At 51.0% G+C, this 20,941-nt stretch overlaps 2 protein-coding genes across 2 annotated transcripts in view; one reads left to right on the top strand and one right to left on the bottom strand.

Moving 5' to 3' along the window:
- LOC107299303 (phospholipid scramblase 1-like) overlaps positions 1 to 1,915 on the top strand; it is a 10,654-nt gene extending 8,739 nt beyond the window's left edge. The window contains exons 5-7 of the mRNA XM_029286740.1: positions 664 to 825; positions 1,567 to 1,728; positions 1,853 to 1,915. Of these exons, the coding sequence (XP_029142573.1) occupies positions 664 to 825; positions 1,567 to 1,728; positions 1,853 to 1,915 (387 nt within the window). The remainder of the gene's footprint in view (positions 1 to 663; positions 826 to 1,566; positions 1,729 to 1,852) is intronic.
- Positions 1,916 to 6,041: 4,126 nt separating this feature from the next.
- The window catches only part of TNK1 (tyrosine kinase non receptor 1), a 20,156-nt gene continuing 5,256 nt past the window's right edge, over positions 6,042 to 20,941 (bottom strand). Inside the window, exons 3-13 of the mRNA XM_015828666.1 lie at positions 18,418 to 18,612; positions 16,740 to 16,892; positions 15,330 to 15,598; positions 13,868 to 13,994; positions 12,519 to 12,665; positions 10,752 to 10,846; positions 10,070 to 10,273; positions 9,201 to 9,280; positions 8,764 to 9,113; positions 7,195 to 7,290; positions 6,042 to 6,164 (exon numbers count right to left, since the gene is read on the bottom strand). Of these exons, the coding sequence (XP_015684152.1) occupies positions 6,042 to 6,164; positions 7,195 to 7,290; positions 8,764 to 9,113; positions 9,201 to 9,280; positions 10,070 to 10,273; positions 10,752 to 10,846; positions 12,519 to 12,665; positions 13,868 to 13,994; positions 15,330 to 15,598; positions 16,740 to 16,892; positions 18,418 to 18,612 (1,839 nt within the window). The remainder of the gene's footprint in view (positions 6,165 to 7,194; positions 7,291 to 8,763; positions 9,114 to 9,200; positions 9,281 to 10,069; positions 10,274 to 10,751; positions 10,847 to 12,518; positions 12,666 to 13,867; positions 13,995 to 15,329; positions 15,599 to 16,739; positions 16,893 to 18,417; positions 18,613 to 20,941) is intronic.

The raw sequence follows: 20,941 nt of genomic DNA, 5'->3' as shown, positions 1-20,941 counted from the left end.
ACGCAGATTCAAAGTAGCAAAAATTACAAACCGGAAATCACTTTCACTTCTTGCTGAAAAGTATCAATCCATCGCCATTTTAAATTCACTTTTCCTCCATCCAACACAAGTACGGGGAAGAACTTATTATCCAAGTTAGAGTCCAAAATAAAAAACAAGCTTCCAAGGTTGGTTCGTCTGCTTACAAATAAAACTCACAATTAACTTTAAGTTGCAGCAGTGGCGGCGGCTTCTAGCTTCGCCGAAGCGAAGGCATCCTGGATCGCGGAGAATCCTCGGGGCTCCGGAGGAGTTCTCACCTACATCGTCCATATAGGATGACTCGGGAACTCAACTCCTACCCCAGGCAGCTCACCTATCCCCTTATGCCCAGGGGAAAGGTATCAGGCCGTTTGACAGCTGGTACTGGCTGTCAAAACGGCTTTTACGCGAAACAGGCGGGAGGCAGCAAACAGCTGCGACCGACGAAGTCGCCTGCCACCGGAAGTCCCCCTAAAGCGAAACTCTTGATTTAACCATTGTCAGTGCGGCTGTTGTGTTGTTGTGTGAATTCTCCTCTCTGTTAGGTTGCAATAGAACATATTTGTCCAAGCATTGTGACTTAACTTGGGCAACCTCTTAACCTCACTTTTCTGACACCAGTTTTACTTTTCCTTCTCACAGATGGAAGTCCAGTGCCCGCCGGGTGCCACCATCGGCTACGTGGTGCAGACCTGGCATCCCTTCATGCCCAGGTTCTCCATCCAGAACGTCGAGAAGGAGACGGTGCTCCGTGTTTTGGGGCCCTGCTTTGCCTGCAGTTGCGGCGGGGATGTCAGCTTCGAGGTGTGACCAGAATAGAGACAATCCCCAATTTAACAATAGGTTGTTTAGTGACCATTCAAAGTTGCAGCGGCACTGAAAAAAGTGACTTATGACCAGTTTTCACACCTCACAGCCACGTGGTCCAAATTCGGACGCTTGGCAACTCGCTCGTATTTATGACGGTTGCAGCGTCCCGGCATCACGTGATCTCCTTTGGCGACCTTCTGACAAGCAAAGTCAATCGGGAAACCGGTTTCACTTAACAACCCATGTCACTGACTTAATCACAGGGATTCACTTTAACGGCTATGGGAAGAAAGGTCATACAATGGAGCAAAATTCACTTAACAAGTGTCTCACTTAGCAACAGAAATGTTGGGCTCGTAAGTCAAGGACTATCTGTAGTGTTAGTCAACCAGTCCTCAAGATGTGTGGACTTCAACTCCCAGAATTCCCCTGCCAGCTTTGAAGTCCACACATATTAAAATGCTGAAGGGTCGAGAAATCCAGGCCCAGAGAGACAACATCTACAGACCCTGGGCTCAGATTTTGGGGGAGGGACCTTTTGCACATGCTCAAGAACCCCATCTCCTTTAGAATATTCTCACGAGATCTTAAAAACAAGCTTGGAAATCTAATTCCTGCACCAGGTGGAGATGGAAGTACGGTGTACATTTGATGTGAGGTTACAGGCAGATGTCCTTTCGCGGTCGCCAATTGTTCCATGCGGTACGTAAACGCAGCCCTCATGTCTTCCTGCAGGTGAAGACCCGGGATGAGTCCCGTGGGGTGGGCCGGATCAGTAAGCAGTGGAGCGGCCTCCTTAAGGAAATCTTCACCGACACGGACAACTTTGGGATCCAGTTCCCCATCGATCTGGACGTGAAGGTCAAGGCGATTCTCCTCGGAGCCTGCTTCCTCATTGTGAGTCCGGCTCCAGCGTTGAGGAAAGATGATGAGAACTGGGGTGGGTGGTCCACTTTCCCTACACCTCCCAAGAAAAGGAGACCACCAGGCACTTCAGCAATTTCTCTTCTGCTTTTCGCAGGATTTTATGTTTTTCGAGAAGACGGGAGAAGTTGGACAGAGGACCTCTGTAATGAGCAGTTGAAATCATCTCAAATCAGGGACAGTTTTCCTGGTTCTGACCTGACAGAGAGAGAGGGAGTGTATGTGGGTTTTTTGTGTGTAGAGAGTATGCGTATATGTGTGTTTTTGTGGGTATGTTTGGGTCTGACAGCGATGGTTGCGCTTGAAAATTTCTATGTGTCCAAAGACTGGGTCTCTATCCTAGTTGCCTCTGTTCTCGGAAGCTGTTGTGGGCTTGCACTTCTGCACAAAACTTGTTAGATTCTGTCCGGTGCACTCTCTCTGCCATCTCCGGGCTGGGGATTATGGGAGTTGAACTCCAGCTCTCTGAAGGAGAGGTTGGGGAAAGTTGGGTTAGTTGTTCTGCTGTTAAAGTTGTGATTTTCAGGGAAACTTTTGGCATAGAAGATCAGTGGGGGTGTTCAGCTGAGTTGGGGTGCCTGCTCAGGATTTTGGGGTGTGGGGACCAAGGCTGTCTGGTCAAAAAAGTCAGAACGATGGCTTACTGTGTCACCAAAACATTGCACATAAACCCGGGCAGATTCATCCTCTAATCCTGAAGAATTCTATTTCTTAATCTCAGCATCTTTAAGATATATGGACTTCAATTCCCAGAATTCTCCAGCCAGTGTAGAATGACGGACTTAGTAGATCAGGGGTATGCTGCAGACGTAGTTTATCTGGACCTGGATTTCTAATAATAGTCTCCTTTATAAATGATAACGTGGCTGGCTGGGGAATCCTGGGGGTTGAAGTCCACACATTTTAAAGGTGCCAAGTTTAAAAACCACTGCCTTAGAGAGAGCTTTATTCCTGGGGTGTGGAATTAGTAATTCCCAAAGATGGGTGTCTGTGCCCCATAGATTCTCCAGACTCCCGAGCAGAGAGACCGGGAGGGAACAACGAAGAAATCGCCCATCAGATAAATGTGCCGGGCGGATAATTAATAAAAGGACGCTTGGCAGAATAAAAATAATTCTAGATTAGCAGCCGTGGCACCGCCCTTCCCCCCCCCCAAAAAAAAACCCTGGAGGAAAAGAACAATCCGTGCTTGTTAAAAGAAAAACAAAACAAGCCATCTTTGGTTTAACAATGGCTTCCTTGTTGGACCCGTATCAGATGATCCCAAGACAAAGAGGCCGAGCGCCTTGGTGCACAGATGCTTTTGTGAAGTTTGAAAAGCCGCACATCTGGAGACATCTGTCTGTCTCAGTTGCTGATTCACAGTTCTTGGACGTGGTTTGGACTTGCTTTCCCCAACGTGGAGCCCTCCGGGGATAGGCTGGGCTGCCTGGGAGGGGATGGGCGTTGTAGTCTTAAGCCGATTTGAGCTGGGAGCCGCTCGGGTGACACTTTTGGGTGTGTGAGTCTGTCTGGATTATGCACGGTGTGTGTGTTTGTGGGTGTCGGCGTGGCGTGGTCCCGTTGGCACCAAGGACGAAACAAATGCTGCGGACGTGTCAGGCCGACCGTTTTACCGTTTCCGGCCCCAATTTGTGGATAGTTGGTATTTTAATTCCTATTTCAATGTCTTGGCCAGGCACGGTTGCTGGTGCTATGTGGCTTAACCACTAAAATAGCAAGACGCCCCCCACCCCAATTTTGTGGGCTGTTAGGGACCCCCCACCATCAGCTCAAGAGTTGGGGGTCACGGAGAAGCAGAAAATCCCTTTCTGAATTTCAGCGTCTTGCATAATATTAATATCCAGTGATTTTTCTCTACTGTATTTAAATACCAAATGTTTTTTTGGGGGGGGGGCTAGGGTGGAAGGGGTGGGGTACTCAAGAATTTGCACCCCACAACGATGGCGGAGAAAGGATCCATAGCTGGGGAAAAAAAGCAAAGGTGGCAGTTGAAGTTGATGCTTGCTTGGACAAATTCAGGTCCCCCCCGAGTTTGGGGTTCTCGGAGTGCCCTCCGACTCCGGCAGTCTGCTGCGACCTGTGGCAGGGATGATGGGATTTGTTGTTCCAACCCATGGGGAGGGAGGCTGGGCCTACAGCGGGAGGTCAAGCGGGCTGTGCAAAAAGAAAACAAACCCCTCCTTTGGAAGTGTGTAATTTGGGGGTCTCGCCGACGATGAAGCTTCTGAGTTTCCAGGCCGAACCAAAGACGGAACGAATAAAATATGTAGCGTTTGCTCATTTTTTTCTCCCCCCCTCTTTGATGGATTGTTGATTTTGTCGGAGTCGTAACAGCGGCTGTCAAACCTTAAAAAGCAGTCCTCTACTTAATAATAATAATAATAATAATAATAAAGTTGGAAGGAACCGTGGAGGTCATCTAGTCGAACCCCCTGCTCAGGCAGGAAACCCTATACCATTTCAGACAAATAATAAAAAAGTTGGAAGGGACCTTGGAGGTCATCTAGTCCAACCCCCTGCTCAGGCAGGAAACCCTACCATTTCAGACAATAATAAAAAAAGTTGGAAGGGGGCTTGGAGGTCGTCTAGTCCAGCCCCCTGCTCAGGCAGGAAACCCTATACCATTTCAGGCAAATAATAAAAATAATTGGAAGGGATCTTGGAGGTCATCTAGTCCAACCCCCTGCTCAGGCAGGAAACCCTACACCATTTCGGACAGATGGCTGTCCGGTCTCTTCTTAAAAACTTCCAGTGTTGGAGCATTCACCGCTTCTGGAGGCAGGTAGTTCCACTGGTTCATTGTTCTGGCTTGTCAGGAAGTTTCTCCTCAGTTCTAGGTTGCTTCTCTCCTTGATTAGTTTCCATCCGTTGCTTCTTGTCCTGCCTTCAGGCACTTTGGAGAATAGCTTGACTCCCTCTTCTTTGGGGCAGCCCCTGAGATACTGGAACACTGCTATCCTGTCCCCCCTCGTCCTTCTCTTCATTAAAATAGACATCCCCAATTCCAGCAGCCGGTCCTCGTATGTTTTAGCCTCCAGTCCCCTGATCCTCTTTGTTGCTCTTCTCTGTACTCTAGTCTCAACATCTTTTTTACATCGCGGTTACCAAAACTGGATGCATTATTCCAAGTATGGCCTTACCAAGGCCTTGTAAAGTGGTATTAACACTTCACGTGATCCTAATTCTCTCCCTCTGTTAATGCAGTCTAGGATTGTGTTGGCCTTTTTGGCAGCTGCAGCACACGACTGGCTCATATTTAAGGGGTTGTCCACTAGGACTCCGAGATCCCTCTCACAGTTACTACTATTGAGCAAGGTACCCCCTATACTATACCTGTACATTTGGTTTTTCTTGCCTAAATGTAGAATCTTACTTTTTTCACCATTGAATTTCATTTTGTTAGATAGGGCCCTGGGTTCAAGTCTGTCCAGATCCTCCTGTATCCTAAGCCTGTAACCTCTGGAGTGTTGGCTATTCCTGCCAGCTGGGTGTCATCCACAAATCTCTTCCCTTCCTCTTCCTCACCGCTTCCTCCTTTCCCCCTCCTACTTCCCCACTCCTTCCTGCCTCTTCCCCTTCTCCCCTTCCTCCTCCTCCTCCCATCCTCCTCCCAAGACACCCCAGGAGCGCACTCACAGCTGCTCACCTTTATTGCCCGTATTCGACCCCTATTTACATCAGAGAGAGAGAGCCAGGAAGGTGCTTCCATCCCAGAGCCCCCCACTTTTCCCCACTGCCCCCTCCCCCACTTAAGCCACCTGGGCATCTGGTGAGGGGGCTGCCTGGACCCTCCCCACTTGCCCCCTCCCTCCGCCCCTCCCCAGACAGAGCCAGCGAGCATCCACGCAGGAAAAAAACCTCTAAAGAGTTCAAGCTAGCCGTGCTTATAAATAAGAAAATCTGCAGATCCTTGGAAGAACGCGAGAGTAATAAAATGACCCAGGGAAGGGAATCCAGTGGCGCGGCCCAGTTGAGGTGTGCCTCCTCAAAGAGGACTAGGAGCTTGGGTCCCGAGGTTCAGAGGAGGGCCGGTCAACTGGACCACTGGCTTCGGTGTGTCTTTGGCCAAAAGGAGTAGCTGGTTTGCGTTTGGGCCGGCCATCGTCCTAAGCGGCTGGACACTCGGCCACGAGTCCGTGGGGAGCCTGTGGAGGGTGGTGGGGAAGGCCCGGGGGGGTCTCTCCTGCCCACCAGCACAGGGGAGCTGGGATCCTGGGCCAGGTGGGCCCTTCGGGATAGACCCCCTGGCTCCCCCCCTGCCCACCCCCACCCCGGGTGCCTGCTCAGGTCCGGAGCCCCCGGCTGAGCACGTAACGGGAGGCCATGGCCAAATTCCAGCGGTGCTTCTCCAGGATCCGACGGCATTCGTCCCACGAGAGGGAGCTGAGGTTGAAGAGCTGGTGGACCTGTGGGAGGGAGGGAGGGAGGGAAAGAGGAAGGAAGGAGGGAAAGAGGGAGGGAGGGAGGGAAGGAAGGAAAGAAGGAAAGGCAAGAAGGAGAGAGGAAGGAAGGAAGATGGAGAGAAGAATAGAAGATGAAAGGAGAGAAAAGGAAGGAAGGAAAAGGGAAGGCAAGAGGGAGGGAGGGAGGAAATGAAGGAAGACAGGAAGGAAGGAAGATGAATAGAAGGTAAAAAGGAAGGAAAAGAGGAAGGAAATGAGAAAAGACAGGAAGGAAGGGAGATGAAAGAATAGAAGGTGGAAGGAAGGGAGAGGGAAGGAAGGAAAAGGGAAGGCAAGAGGGAGGGAGGAAGAAAATGAAGACAGGAAGGAAGGAAAATGAATAGAAGATAAAAGGAAGGGGGAAGGAAGGAAAAGGGAGGAAGGAAGGAGGGAAAGAGGGAGGTAGGAAAGGAAGGAAAAGGGAAGGCAAGAGGGAGGGGGGAAGGAAGGGAAGGAAGACAGGAAGGAAGGAAGATGAATAGAAGGTAGAAGGAAGGAAGGAAGGAAATGAAGGGAAGGAAGACAGGAAGGAAAGGAGATGGAGGGAAGAATAGAAGGAAAAAGGGAGGGAAGGAAGGAAAAGGGAAGGCAAGAGGGAGGGAGGAAGGAAGGAAATGAAGGGAAAGAAGACAGGAAGGAAGGGAGATGGAAGAACAGAAGGCAAAAGAGGAAGGAAAATTGAGAGGAAGGAAGGAAAGGAACAAAAAATGAAGGAAAGGGAGGGGTAAAAGCAAGAAAGGGAGGAAGGAAAAATAAGAAAGGGAGGAAGGAAAAATAAGAAAGGGAGGAAGGAAAAATAAGAAAGGGAGGGGGCAAGGAAGGAAGATGTGGGTCATGCGGCTCCTCTGAGGTGCCAAGTTTCCCCCCCACACACACACACCCCACTACCCGAGGCTCCCGGAAGCCCCTCCCTCTCCCGCTGCCCTCCCCATCCAGGAGGCACAGCTGGAAAACAGCTGGCGGGCCAACAGGGAGGGGGGGGCTGGCTTCCCACCTTCAGCAGCTGGACCGTCTTGGGCACCTCCCAGCTGTTCATCCGCAGGGCCTCCAGGCACTCCTCGGTGGTCACCCCGTGCACCCGCTCTTCCACCTGTGGGGAGGGGGGCAAACGGGCAGCCTCAGCCAAGAGGCCGCAGGGGGGCGACCCCCAACTCCTCTGCTTTGGGGGGGGCTCAAGAGGAGAAATGGTTGCCAGCTGCCCTCTCCCCCCTTCAAGGATTGGCTAGCCTTCCCATGCCCAGCCCCTGCCGGGGTTTGGGACTACAATACCCATCTCCACCAGGAGGGGCTAAACAGAATTCATGAAGGCAGGGGGTTGGACTAGATGACCTCCAAGCTCCCTTCCATCATCATCATCATCATATTATTATTACTATTACTATAATCATATTATTATTATTATTATTATTATTATTATTATTATTATTATTATTAATTTATTATTATTATTATTAATTTATTATTATTAATAATAATAATTATTATTTATTATTATTAATTATTATTATTATTATTATTATTATTATTATTATTATTATTATTATTATTATTATTATTATTTTCCGTGCTCGGGTGTTTTGGAAATCCGAGTGAGATGGCCAGCGAATACATTTAATAAAGAATAAATGTAACACAGGTAGTCCTCGACTTAACGACCACAATTTGAGCCCAGATTTCCGCTGCTAAGTCAGACCGTCGTTAAATGTGAGTTTTGCCCCGTTTTACGACCTTTCTGGCCACAGTTGTTAATTATTGCGGACACTAAGTGAGTCACACAGTCAAGCGAATCCGGCTTCCCCCGTGGACTTTGCTTGCCAGTCGGTCGCAAAAGGGGGATCCCGTGACAACACCCCTCCCCGGCACGCTGCGGCCGTCGTAAATATGAGTCAGGTGCCGAGCGTCCGAACTTCAATCACGTGACCACAGGGGAGGCTGTAACGGTCGTGTGAAAAATGGCCATAAGTCACCTTTTTTCAGTGCCGTCATAACTTGGAACGGTCACTAAACGGTTGTAAGTCGAGGACTTTACCTGTAAAGGATTCTTCCCAAGGGGTTTTCAGATCTCCTTGTGGTCTCCTTTCCCTTTATGGAGCTCCATTTCAAGCTGGAAGGCGATCCCTTCCTTAGGTTTAGGTTTTAGGTTTTATTAAATTTATACCCCGCCCTTCTCCTGGAGGACTCAGGGCGGCTTACAGCAAGTTAAAAAACAGACAAACCATACAAAATACTAAGTTTAAAATACAATTAAAATGAAATATTGATTTTTTGCCGTTTCTTTTTAAAATTATGTTAAAAGCCAAATTAAAATCGAATTAAAATCAAATTTAAAATATCCCTTAGGCCAGTCCCGCTAGCTGGAATAGCCATGTTTTGAGGGCGCGGCGGAAGGAGGGAAGATCCTTGACCCCCCTAACCCGGTGTGGGGTGGAAACGACCTCCCCCTCCCCAGCAGCCCAGCCCAGATCCAGTTCGAGAGCACAAAGCCCGGATGGATGCCCTCAGGGTTCCCCCCCCTCTTTGAAGCAAGACCCGGTGGTGGGCATGGCAGAAGGTGGTCTCTTACCTCCTTGATCTTCTTCTCGATCTCCCCCATGGTCAGCCTCGGTGCGCCGGGAAGGGGTGGCCCCCCAGCGCCTTTGGGGGCCGGGCGGGACCCCCGCTGCTCCTTCTCCTTGCCCCCCGCAGCCTCCGCCTTGGGCAGCGCCCAGGAAGGCAGGGCCGGGTTCGGGATGCGGGCAGCAGCCTTGGGGCTGCGGTACTCCGGCTGGGGAGGGGACGACGGGAGCGGGGTGGGCAGGTCGCTGAACCGCCGCTGGGGGGGCTGGCTGGGACCCTCCGTCCGGAAGGGCGAGAATTTCGGCTTGGGGCGCAGGATGGACCACTCGGAAATGGATTCCAGGCTTTTGGAGAGGCCTGCAGGGGGCAGCAGAGAGGGGGGCGGGTATAAGAGGGGCAGAAGACCCCCCCCAAAAGACCCATTAAGGGGAGGGGGAGACTCACGGGCCAGTTGCAGCAGCTGCTTGCTCTTGCCGCCGGGGTTCTGGGGGCCGGGATTCCCCCCGCGCAGTTTTGGTTTCTTCCTAGGACGAAGAAGACAAAACACCCGTGTTCCGGTTAGTGACGGCCCGTCCCAGGCAGTCCTCGCCTCGCCACCACTCGTGTAGCGTCCGTTCGAAGTTACGACGGCCCGGGAAAGGTGACTTGACGACCGGTCCTCACACTTATGACTGTAGGCAGGGCATACAACGGAGCAAAATTTGCTTAACAAATGTCTCGCTTAGCAACGGAAATAGCTTCGTAAGTCCAGGAACGACCTACCTGTCCTCAAGGTGTGTGGACTTCAACTCCCAGAATTCCCCTGCCAGCTTGGAAGCCCGCACACCTTAACGTGCCCGAGGTTGAGGAACGCAGGCCCCGAGAGACACCCTCTGCAGACTTGGGCTCAAATTTCAGGGGGGAGGGCTCCTTTTGCACATGCTCAGGAACCCCACACCCTTTCAGAGATTCTCACCCGAAATCCCCGTTCCGATGGTCGTCGTAAGTTGAGGACAATCTGTCATTCTTTTCCGGGCAGGGAAGTTAAACCTGGTGTCCCGGTGGGGTCCCTGATCCCACTGATGTGACTCCCCTGGGGTGGGGTTGGGGGTCCAGCTGCCCCCTCCCCTTTCCAGGCTCCTCTGCTTGCTGGGATGGCGTTAGCCCTACTTGTCGCAGCCCGGACAAAAAGGGCAGTACCACTGCCGGCCACCAGGTGGCAGGACATGCACCAACACTGGATATGGTCCTGCAGGGATCCTAAGACACACCTTTTCAGTGTTTGTGTGTGTGTGCGTGTGTGTGTGATGCCCAACCCGCCCCCCCCCACGTACTCCTCCTGGTCCGGAGACCCCCATCCTCGCTCAGGGTCGATGTCCCCGTGACTCAGGTGAAGGAAGGAGCTTCGGATGGGGTGGCTGATCCGCGTAGCTCCAACAGGGGGCGCTGCATCCTCGGCTGCCGCCACGACGGAAGACGGGAAGATGCCGACTTTGAGGGTCCGCTTGTTCTGCCCTCGCCAGGTGGACGATTCGGGGCTGGAGGGGCAAAAAAGGGAGGGGGGGATGAGAGGAATACACCCCGTTGGGGTTTTCAGGAGCCTAAATCTCGGGGGGTCTTGGACTACAACTCCCATTGACTTAGGAAGCCGGGGGAATAGTTTGGACGAAAGAGAATTTGTGGTATTTTTTACAACTTGCAGCGTCTCGAGGACAAAGAAATAAAATTCGTAGAAGCCTTTAAGCGAGACTACATTGATAGATAAAGGTGAGCAGGGAAGGGGGTTGGCCTGGATGACCTCACAGACCCCTGACCTCTTACGACTCTGGGAACAGAGGCGAGAAGCGATCAGAAGAGAAGAACAGGGGAATCGGACATTGAGGACTAGGAACTTGCAAAGCAGGATGGAGCTGAAGGGACAGGAAGGCTGTGCGATTGGGAGGGGAGGGGCCGAGGGAGTGCAGACCCCTCCCCTTCCCCTCCCCCACCGAAAGAGGTCCCGGCGTCTTCACTCACCCGCCTTCGATGATGGTGACCGGATCGTTTGCTTCCAGCCTTAACCAACCGGGCTCACCGAAAGCACGAATCGCCTTCATCTCTTTGGGACGCAGCTGTGTTAAAAAGACACACGGACACATGTCTGAGGGGTGTGGTCGAAAAAAAAAAAGAAGTCGAGGGCCACGTTCCCGTCGCTAAGCAAGGCAGTTGTTAAGTGAGTTTTGCCCCACTTTACGACTGGCTGTTAACGGAGTCGCTGCAGTTGTTAAAGCGAGTCACCCCGTCGTTAAGCGAATCGGGCTTCCCCCATTGACTTCACTTGTCAGGAGGTCGCAAAAGAGGGGTCACGTGACCCCCCCCCGGACCCTGCGACCGTCGTAAATACGAGTCGGTTGCCAAGCGCCTGAATTTTGATCACGTGACCACGGGGATGTTGCAACGGTCGTAAGAGCGAAAAACGGTCCTAAGTCACTTTTTTGAGTGCCGTTGTAACTTCAAATGGTAATAATAATAATAATAATAATAATAATAATAATAATAATAATAATAATAATAATAATAATAACAATAACAACAACAATAATAATGAAGTTGGAAGGGACCTTGGAGGTCATCTAGTCCAACCCCCTGCTCAGGCAGGAAACCCGATACCATTTCAGACAAATGGCTGTCCAGTCTCTTCTTAAAAACTTCCAGTGTTGGAGAAGAGGCTGGACAGCCTTTGTTTGAAATGGTAATAGGGTTTCCTGCCTGAGCAGGGGGTTGGACTAGATTACCTCCAAGGTCCCTTCCAACTTTATAATTATTATCATCTAAAGAGAGGGCTGTAAATCTAGAACTGCCAGTAATTTCCTGGCCGCAGCTGGGACTGGCAAACTCCCTGCCTTCCGGAGGTGTGGACTTCAGTTCCCAGAATCCCTAGCGGTGCTAGCAACAAGCATGGCCGCTGGCTGGAGAATTCTGGGAGTTGAAGTCCACATATCTTCATACCTTAAACCAAAGGTCTCTAAAATTTCCCCGCCTTCCGGATGTGTGGACTTAAGTTCCCAGAATTCCTAGCAGTGGTAGCAAACAGCATGGCTGCTACTGGGAATTCTGGGAGTTGAAGTCCACCTATCTTCATAGCCTAAACCAGGGGTAGGCAACCTTGGCTCTTTTATGACTTGTGGACTTCAATACCCAGAATTCCTGAACGAGCCATGCTGAGGGGAAAGGAAGAGGTTTCCAAGATGAGCCATGCTGCCTCAGGAATTCTGGGAGTTGAAGTCCATGAATTCTAAACAGGGCCATAGTTCCCCCATGCTGGCTGAGGAATTCTGGGAGTTGAAGTCCACAAGTCCTAAAAGATCCAAGGTTGCTTATCCCTGCCCTAAACCAAAGGACTGGCAATCTCCCTGCTTTCCGGATATGTGGACTTCCGTTCCCAGAATCCCTAGCAGCGGCGGCAACAAGAAGGGCCGCTGCTGAGAATTCTGGGAGTTGAAGTCCACCTATCTTCAGAGCCTAAACCAGGGGTCTTCAAACTCCCTGACTTCTGGATGTGTGGACTTCAGTTCCCAGAATCCCTAGCAGCAGCAGCAACAAGCAGGGCCGCCGGCTGGGGGATTCTGGGAGTTGAAGTCCACCAGTCTTAAAAGTGGCCTAGACGGACTGAGGCCAGCCACCTGGCCGTCCCAACCTGACCAACTGCTGGCCAGACAGGAATCTAGATATTCCTGGACCAAACAAGAGTCTTTTCTCCCCGACCCACCCCAGGTGTTTGTGTGAACGCAGCCTTACTCTCACCTCCTGCAACAGGTGGACCATTTCCCGGAATTTGGGCCGGTCTTCCGGATTGTGGGCCCAGCACTTGAGCGCCAGGGCGTAGATGGCCCTGGGACAATCTTCCGTCCTTTCCAAGCGGCCTCCTTCCCGGTCGATCTTGATCATGATCTGGGCGGGTCAGGAAGGAAAAACAAAGCATCCGTTTCAAGGTGAGGCGCACACAAGATCTCTGTGTTTCTCAACCTTGACCATTTTAAGGCATGTGGACTTCAACTCCCAGAATTCCACAGCCAGCAATGCTGGCTGTGGAATTCTGGGAGTTGAAGTCCACATGCCTTAAAATTGTCAAGGTTGAGAAACACTTAAGGAAAAAAATAGCTTTTTTATGCCGTCTTTTATGCTATTTTTTATAAATAACTGAAAGCGGTGAACATAGCTAATATTGCTTCCTTCTCCTATTTTTTTCCTCCAACACAACGACCCTGTGAGGTGGGCTGGGCTGAGAGAGGGACTAGGCCAAAGTCACCCAGCTGGCTTTTCCAGGCGCGCTAGAACTCACCGTCTCCTAGTGACTGGCCCAACATCATTCAGATGGATGTCAAGCTTAAGGAGGGACTAGAATTCCCAGTCTCCTGATGATTGGCCCAAAGTCACCCAGTCCCTTTCGTGCCTAAGGCAGGACTAGAACTCAGCGTCTCCTGGTGATTGGACTATAGTCACCCAGTCCCTTTCATGCCTAAGGCGGGACTAGCACTCAGCGTCTCCTGGTGATTGGCTCAAAGTCACCCAGTCCCTTTCATGCCTGAGGCGGGACTAGAACTCACCGTCTCCTGGTGATTGGACTATAATCACCCAGTCCCTTTCATGCCTAAGGCGAGACTAGAACTCCCAGACTCCTGATGATTGGCCCAAAGTCACCCAGTCCCTTTCGTGCCTAAGGCGGGACTAGAACTCATCCTCTCCTGGTGATTGGCCCAAAGTCACCCAGCCAGCTTTCATGTCTAAGGCAGGACTAGAACTCGCCGTCTCCTGGTTCCTAGCCTGACGCCTCAACCACTAGACCAAACTGCCTCTAGACAGCAGCCGTCATCAAACCCCTGCCCGTTTTTGTGTCCGTTTTCGTGCGTGGAAAAAACAACAACAACAGGCGGGCCTTTTCTTTGCCTGGCCGCCATCTTGACTTTTTTGACCCCCCCTTGGCAAAGCAGCTCGGCCCCCAGCACCGTCTCGGAAAGCCCGTCGCTTCTGAACACCTTACCCCCTCCCGAGGCCTCAGACTACACTTCCCATCGTCCCCCAGACAGGCATCGGCTCTAACCACTGGCCCCTTCCCCGTGCCGGTTTGGGGGGGCGCCCCCTGTCGGTCTCACCTGCCTGCCGGTCAAGCCCACCCAGGGCTCCTCGCAGTAGGAGAACATCTCCCAGAGGGTCACCCCGAACATCCAGACGTCCGAGGCGCTGGTGAAGACCCCCAGGCGCAGACTTTCGGGGGCGCACCTGGAAGGGCAACATGGGGGGGGGGGTCAGTCACCTGGTCACCCCCCCACCCCACCTGAGCTCGGGAGGGGCAAAGGTCAAATAACATTTTCCCAAAGGAAAAGAGCAAAATTCAAAAAAGGTGCCATTCAAATTCCTGCAGATTTCTTCCCCCCCCCCCGCAAACAGGCTAAGAATCCTCAAACTTGGATTATTGGAGGAGGGAAAAAAGGGATCAGGGTCTTAAAGGCGGTCCTCCACTTACGACGGTTCGTTTAGCGACCGCTTGAAGCTAGGTTGGCCCTGGGAAAAGGGACTTATGGCCGTTTTTCACCTTTGGGGAACTTTGCAGCCATCATCCCCGCGGTCGCGTGATCAAAATTCACACGCTGGGTAATTGACTCGTACTTATGACGGTCGCAGGGGGTGTCACGCGATCCCGTTTTACGACCTTCGGGCGAGCAAAGAGTCACTGGACAAGCCTGTAAGCAGCTTCCCCACTGCAGTGACTCCCTTCACATCCGTAGCAGGAAAGGTCGTAAAATGGGGCGAAGCGCACTTCACTGTCTCGCTTAGCAACGGAAATTGGGGAGTTCACTGTGGTCGTAAGAAGAGGACCAATCGTATAAACCACCATCCTTCGTACAGGATGAAATATAAATCCGGATAAATGTAAAAAGGAAGAAAACTTGCTGGCCGAGATTTGCTCTAAGAAGAAAGGAACACCTTTTAGACGCAGAATAGAGCTGAAAGGGACCTCGGAGGTCTTCTAGTCCAGCCCGCTGCTCAAGCAGGAGACCTTATACCATCTCAGACAATGGGCTGTCTAATAAGGAAGGAAGGAAGGAAGGAAGGAAGGAAGGAAGGAAGGAAGGAAGGAAGGAAGGAAGGAAAGCAGAATAACAGAATAAAATTTAATAGAATAACAGAATAACAGGGTTGAAAGGGATCCTGGAGGTCATCTAGTCCAGCCCACTGCTCAAGCAGGAGACCTTATACCATCTCAGACAAGGGGCTGTCAAATCAGGAAGGAAGGAAGGAAGGAAGGAAGGAAGGAAGGAAGGAAGGAAGGAAGGAAGGAAGGAAGGAAGTCAAAATAGCAGAATAACAGACTGGGACCTTAGAGGTCCTCTAGTCCAGCCCACCCGGTCAATCAGACCATTTCAGACAAGTGGCTGTCCAGCCTCTTCTGAAAAACCACATCTCACCCTGAAATCCTGGCATGGTACGTTCCTTCATTCAGGTCTCGCCAGCACCCCGCAAGGCGCTAGTCCTCATGACCGCTGAGGGTTCAGCAGCAGCCTGAGGAGACGGGGGAAGTGGGGGTTAAACCCTCCTGGCCTCGGAGAGCCTTACCAGGCGAACGGGATGCGCCGGTGGGCGGACATGACGTAGCGGTCACTCTTACTGGACAGCGGGCGCATGAGGCCGAAGTCGCCGATTTTGGCGTGGTCCTCGGAGACCAGCAGGATGTTCCGGGCGGCCAGATCCCGGTGGACGAAGAGCTTGGACTCCAGGTAAGCCATGGCCCCGGCCACCTGGGCGGCGTAGCTCCAGAGCTGGTGCAGAGGGAAGGGCGGCTGGAGCCGGTCGTAGAGGGAGCCCAGCGTGGCCAACTCCGTTACCTGCCAACAACAGGGGTCTTCAAACTTGGGCCTTTGATGACTTGTGGACTTCAACTCCCAGAATTCCTCAGCCAGCCTCCATTTTGTTTGTTTAGATTTAAGGCAGGGGTCTTCAAACTCGGCCCTTTGATGACTTGTGGACTTCAACTCCCAGAATTCGTCAGCCAGCGTGAGGGAACTATGGCCCTTTTATGACTTGTGGACTTCAACTCCCAGAATTCCTCAGCCAGCGTGAGGGAACTATGACCCTTTGATGACTGGTGGACTTCAACTCCCAGAATTCCTCAGCCAGCATGCCTGGCTGAGGAATTCTGGGAGTTGAAGTCCACAGTCATCAAAGGGCCAAGTTTGAAGACCCCTGGCCAAGAGGGAAGGGTTAACCTATGCCCCCCCCAGACCCATCGCCCCACCGTCTGAACCCCAAAATAACCCAGCAAGGAGATTGGGAAATAAAATTAACCAGAATAAATGTGTTGGAAGGCAATCCTAGATGATTTCCCCCCTGGCTGAGTTACACAGGTCGTGCGAACTCGGCGAGAAAGAATCTTTGCACCCGTGTTCTGGGTGCCCGGCCCCTCCTGGTCTTCATAGCCCCACCCCTGCAGGAAAAGTTTGGAAGGAGACTGGAAAATTTAATAGAATAACGGAATAGCAGGGTTGGAAGGGTTGGAAGGGACCCTGGAGGTCATCTAGTCCAACCCCCTGCTCAAAGAGGAGACCCTTACAGAAAAACAGAGTTGAAAGGGACCCTGGAGGTCATCTAGTCCAACCCCCTGCTCAAGGAGGAGAGCCTTGCAGAATAACAGAGTTGGAAGGGATCCCTGTAGGTCATCTAGTCCAACCCCCTGCTCAAGGAGGAGAGCCTTGCAGAATAACGGAGTTGGAAGGGACCCTGGAGGTCATCTAGTCCAACCCCCTGCTCAAGGAGGAGACCCTTACAGAATAATGGAGTCGAAAGGGACCCTGGAGGTCATCTAGTCCAACCCCCTGCTCAAGGAGGAGATCCTTACAGAATAACGGAGTTGGAAGGGATCCCTGGAGGTCATCTAGTCCAACCCCCTGCTCAAGCAGGAGACCCCTAGACCTCCAGTGATGGAGCACCCACAACCTCTGGAGGCGAGTCGCTGGGGTTCCCCCTTACCATCTTGAGGGGCTGGGTGAGCACCACCCCGTGGAGGCGGAGGAGGTGGGGGTGATCCAGGCAGCACATGGCGTTGACCTCATTGAGGAAGTCGATCAGGGCCCCCGGATCGGAGGAGACGTCCGACCGCAGCGTCTTCACGGCCACCGGGATCTAGGAGAGAGAAGGAACAGACACAAAGCTTCTTATGGGCAGTCCTCGAATTACAACAGTTTCATTTAGTGACTGTTAAATCACGATTGTTAAGTGAACCTGCCTTCCCCATTGAGTTCGGTTCCCAAAAGTTCGCAAAAGGGGATCCACATGAACCCCGGAACACTGCGACCGTCGTAAATACGAGTCAGTTGCCAAGCAGCCAAATTCTGATCACGTGACCACGCGGATGCTGCCACAGTCGTAAGTGTGGAAAACGGTCATAAGTCACATTTTTAGTAATTTCAAACGGTCACTAAACAGACTGTTGTACGCTGAGGAACTACCTACATCAGGGGCCTTCAAACTTGGCCCTTTGATGACTTGTGGACTTCAACTCCCAGAATTCCTCAGCCAGCATGAGGGAACTGGGACCCTCTTATGACTTGTGGACTTCAACTCCCAGAATTCCTCAGCCAGCATGAGAGAACTAGGACCCTTTGATGACGTGTGGACTTCAACTCCCAGAATTCCTCAGCCAGCATGAGGCAACTATGACCCTTTGATGACTCGTGGACTTCAACTCCCAGAATTCCTCAGCCGGCGTGAGGGAACTATGACCCTTTGATGACTCGTGGACTTCAACTCCCAGAATTCCTCAGCCGGCGTGAGGGAACTGACCCTTTTATGACTTGTGGACTTCAACTCCCAGAATTCCTCAGCCAGCGTGAGGGAATTATGGCCCTTTTATGACTCGTGGACTTCAACTCCCAGAATTCCTCAGAAAGCGTGAGGGAATTATGAGCCATTGATGACTTGTGGCTGAGGAATTCTGGGAGTTGAAGTCCACAAGCAGGGGTCTTCCAACTCGGCCCTTTGATGACTGGTGGACTTCAACTCCCAGAATTCCTCAGCCAGCATGAGGGAACTAGGACCCTTTTATGACTTATGGACTTCAACTCCCAGAATTCCTCAGCCAGCGTGAGGGAACTAGGACTCTTTTATGACTTGTGGACTTCAATTCCCAGAATTCCTCAGCCAGTGTGCCTGGCTGAGGAATTCTGGGAGTTGAAGTCCACAAATCATCAAAGGGCCAACTTTGAAGACCCCTGGATTAAGGACTCATGCTCAATTTTGCAACATTTTTTGATCTAGTTATCAAGCACATCACTGCAGCCGTTAAGCGAGTCATGCAGTCGTTAAGCGAACCCAGCTTCCCTCATTGACTTTGCTTGTGGGAATCTGGCCAGGAAGGTCACAAAAAAGGGGTCACAGGATGCTACGACCGTCGTACAAACACGCAGCTCGGCGAGTGCCTGACTTTTGATCCCCTAACTGTGGGGAGGCTGCGAGCGTCGTAAGAGTGAGGAACAGTCATAAGCCAATTTTTTTTGGAACAGTCACAAAACAGACCGTCTCTTTTGCCAAGTTGTCAATTGTTGTCAAGTTGTGTTCTAAAGACACGGGCGCCTAGTTTGGTCCGGCGCAGACAAAGCCAGGGTCGATCTTGCTGAGCAGCGGGCAGGCCCGCAGGCCAGGCGCTTACCAAGGCGCCCCCTGGCGCGTGCCACTCGGCGCGGTGCACCACGCCGAAGCACCCATCGCCCAGCCGCTCGCAGATGTGGAGGTCCCACTCGCCAATCAGGCACTTGAGGGAGGCGTCAGTGTCCAGGCGTGGAGGAGCCGGGGGCTGTGGGCTGGGGGTCTCTTCGTTTTCTGGGATTCGTCCCCCTGTGAACATCTGGTGGGGCAAAAAAGAGAAAGGAACTCACGGTGGCACCGGTGCCCGTCGTGGTGGCACGAAGCCCTAAACCAGAGTGAAGTCCAGATTTAAATTCAGATTTAACTTGGGGTTCCCACGGCCTCCACCCTCCCCCAGTCCGTAAGATGGAGAGAGGTGCCAAACCCAAACATCTGGATGACTCTGCCAAGACCCATAATAGCAGCGACAGGTACCTTGGGTGCAATCCCAAAACATCTGGAGCACCGGTTGAATATCGACGGCATTGGCAAAATCCCCAGCGGTCAATTGCGAAAGGATTGTAAACCACCCAGAGTTACCTTGTGGTCAGATGGGGGGAGGGGGGCAATACATTTTACAAATAAATAAATAATAGGTAGGTAGATAGATAGATAGATAGATAGATAGATAGATAGATAGATAGATAGATAGATAGATAGATAGATAGATAGACAGATAGATAGATAGAAAGATAGAAAGATAGAAAGATAGATGATAAATACTAGATAGATAGATAGATAGATAGATAGATAGATAGATAGATGATATATATATAGATAAATACATGATAGATAGATAGATAGATAGATAGATAGATAGATAGATAATGATAGATAGATAGATAGATAGATAGATAGATAGATAGATAGATGATAGATAGATAGATACATGATAGATAGATAGATAGATAGATAGATAGATAGATAGATAGATAGATAGATACATGATAGATAGATAGATAGATAGATAGATGATAGATAGATAGATAGATAGATACATGATAGATAGATAGATAGATAGATAGATAGATAGATAGATAGATAGATAGATAGATAGATACAGATAAGAGAGAGAGATGATAAACAGATAGATAGATGGATAAATGAATAGATGGCAGTTTGACTTGGAACAGCTGACATCCTTTAACCTTTAACCCCCATCAAACAACCACATCTGCCTACTTCAGGTCCTTGAGAAGGACTCGAGAGGCAGACAAAAAATGCCAAATCCAACCTAAACATCTGGCTCAATGTGAAAAGAATCATAGTCATGATTGGCACCTCGGATGCAATCCCAAAACATCTGGAGCACCCCTTGAACACCATCGGCACTGACAAAATCCCCATCGGTCAATTGCAAAAGGCAGCTTTGCTCGGAAGAGCTGACATCCTCCAGGGAGGCCTTCAACCCCATCAAATAACATCTGTCCCAGCCCAGATCCTCAGGAGGTGGATAAACGGGCCAAATCCAGCTTCAACATCTGGCTGACTTTGCAACCAACCGTAACAATGTAGCTTCCCTCTTTAACGCCACATCTGTCTATCCCAGATCCTTGGGAAGGATCTTAGAGGTGGATAAAGAGGCCAAATCCAGCCTCAACATCTGGCTGACTTTGCAACCAACTGTAATAATGTAGCTTCCCTCCTTTACGCCATCAAAGCCACATCTGTCTATCCCAGATCCTTGGGAAGGACCGGAGAGCTGGATAAAGAGGCCAAATCCAGCCTCAACATCTGGCTGACTTTGCAAACAGCCATAATAATATATCTTCCCTCCTTTGTGTCATCAAACAGCCACATCTGTCTATCCCAGATCCTTGGGAAGGACCGGAGAGGTGGATAAAGAGGCCAAATCCAACCTCAACAACTATTTTGTAATAATAATAGAGCTTCCTTTTCTACAATGATACCTTTTTCTCCAACAAAACAGCCACATCTGCCTATCTTAGATGTTTGGGAAGGACTGGAAAGGTGGATGAAAAGGCCAGTCTGAACATCTGGCTGGCTGGGCGAGAAGCAGCAATAACGACAAAAATAATAGTAGACAAAATTTAATAAGCACGTTCCAAACATCCTCCTGAACTGCAGCCAGGAAGGGCAACCGGGCGAACCCAGCCAGCTGAGGAGCGGGTTTTGACGCCTTGCAGGCGCAACCGGAGACGGTTCGCGCAAAAGATCGTGGAAGCCAAAAGGAAGAAAACGCCCCTGTTGTGTTTGCCGGCAGCATCGGCGGACACGGCAAAGTCAGGAGCTCACAGGCAAATGACAGTTTACAGGATTTGGGTCACTCGCTGCGGCCAATTCCACTCTTGGCATCACTTGAACAACGTTGTGATGGGGTTGGGGTGGGGGGTCCTCAGGGATAGCTGAGCTGGGTGGCTTCCTTGCAGACGTTTCGTGACCCAACTAGGGAACGTCATCAGTGCTGAAAAGAAAGGGAGATGCGTTTCCAGCACTGAGGATGTTCCCAAGTTGGGTCACGAAACATCTGCAAGAAAACAGCCAAGGGTGAGTACCACGGATGACTCCTCCTCCTCCTCCTCCTCCTC

The sequence above is a fragment of the Protobothrops mucrosquamatus genome, unplaced genomic scaffold, assembly GCF_001527695.2.
Source record: "Protobothrops mucrosquamatus isolate PMUCROS unplaced genomic scaffold, P.Mucros_1.0 scaffold4779, whole genome shotgun sequence".
NCBI classification, from domain to species: Eukaryota; Metazoa; Chordata; class Lepidosauria; order Squamata; family Viperidae; genus Protobothrops; species Protobothrops mucrosquamatus.
The sequence above is the reverse complement of the archived record's forward strand: the minus strand, read 5'-3'. Positions and strand labels throughout refer to the sequence as shown.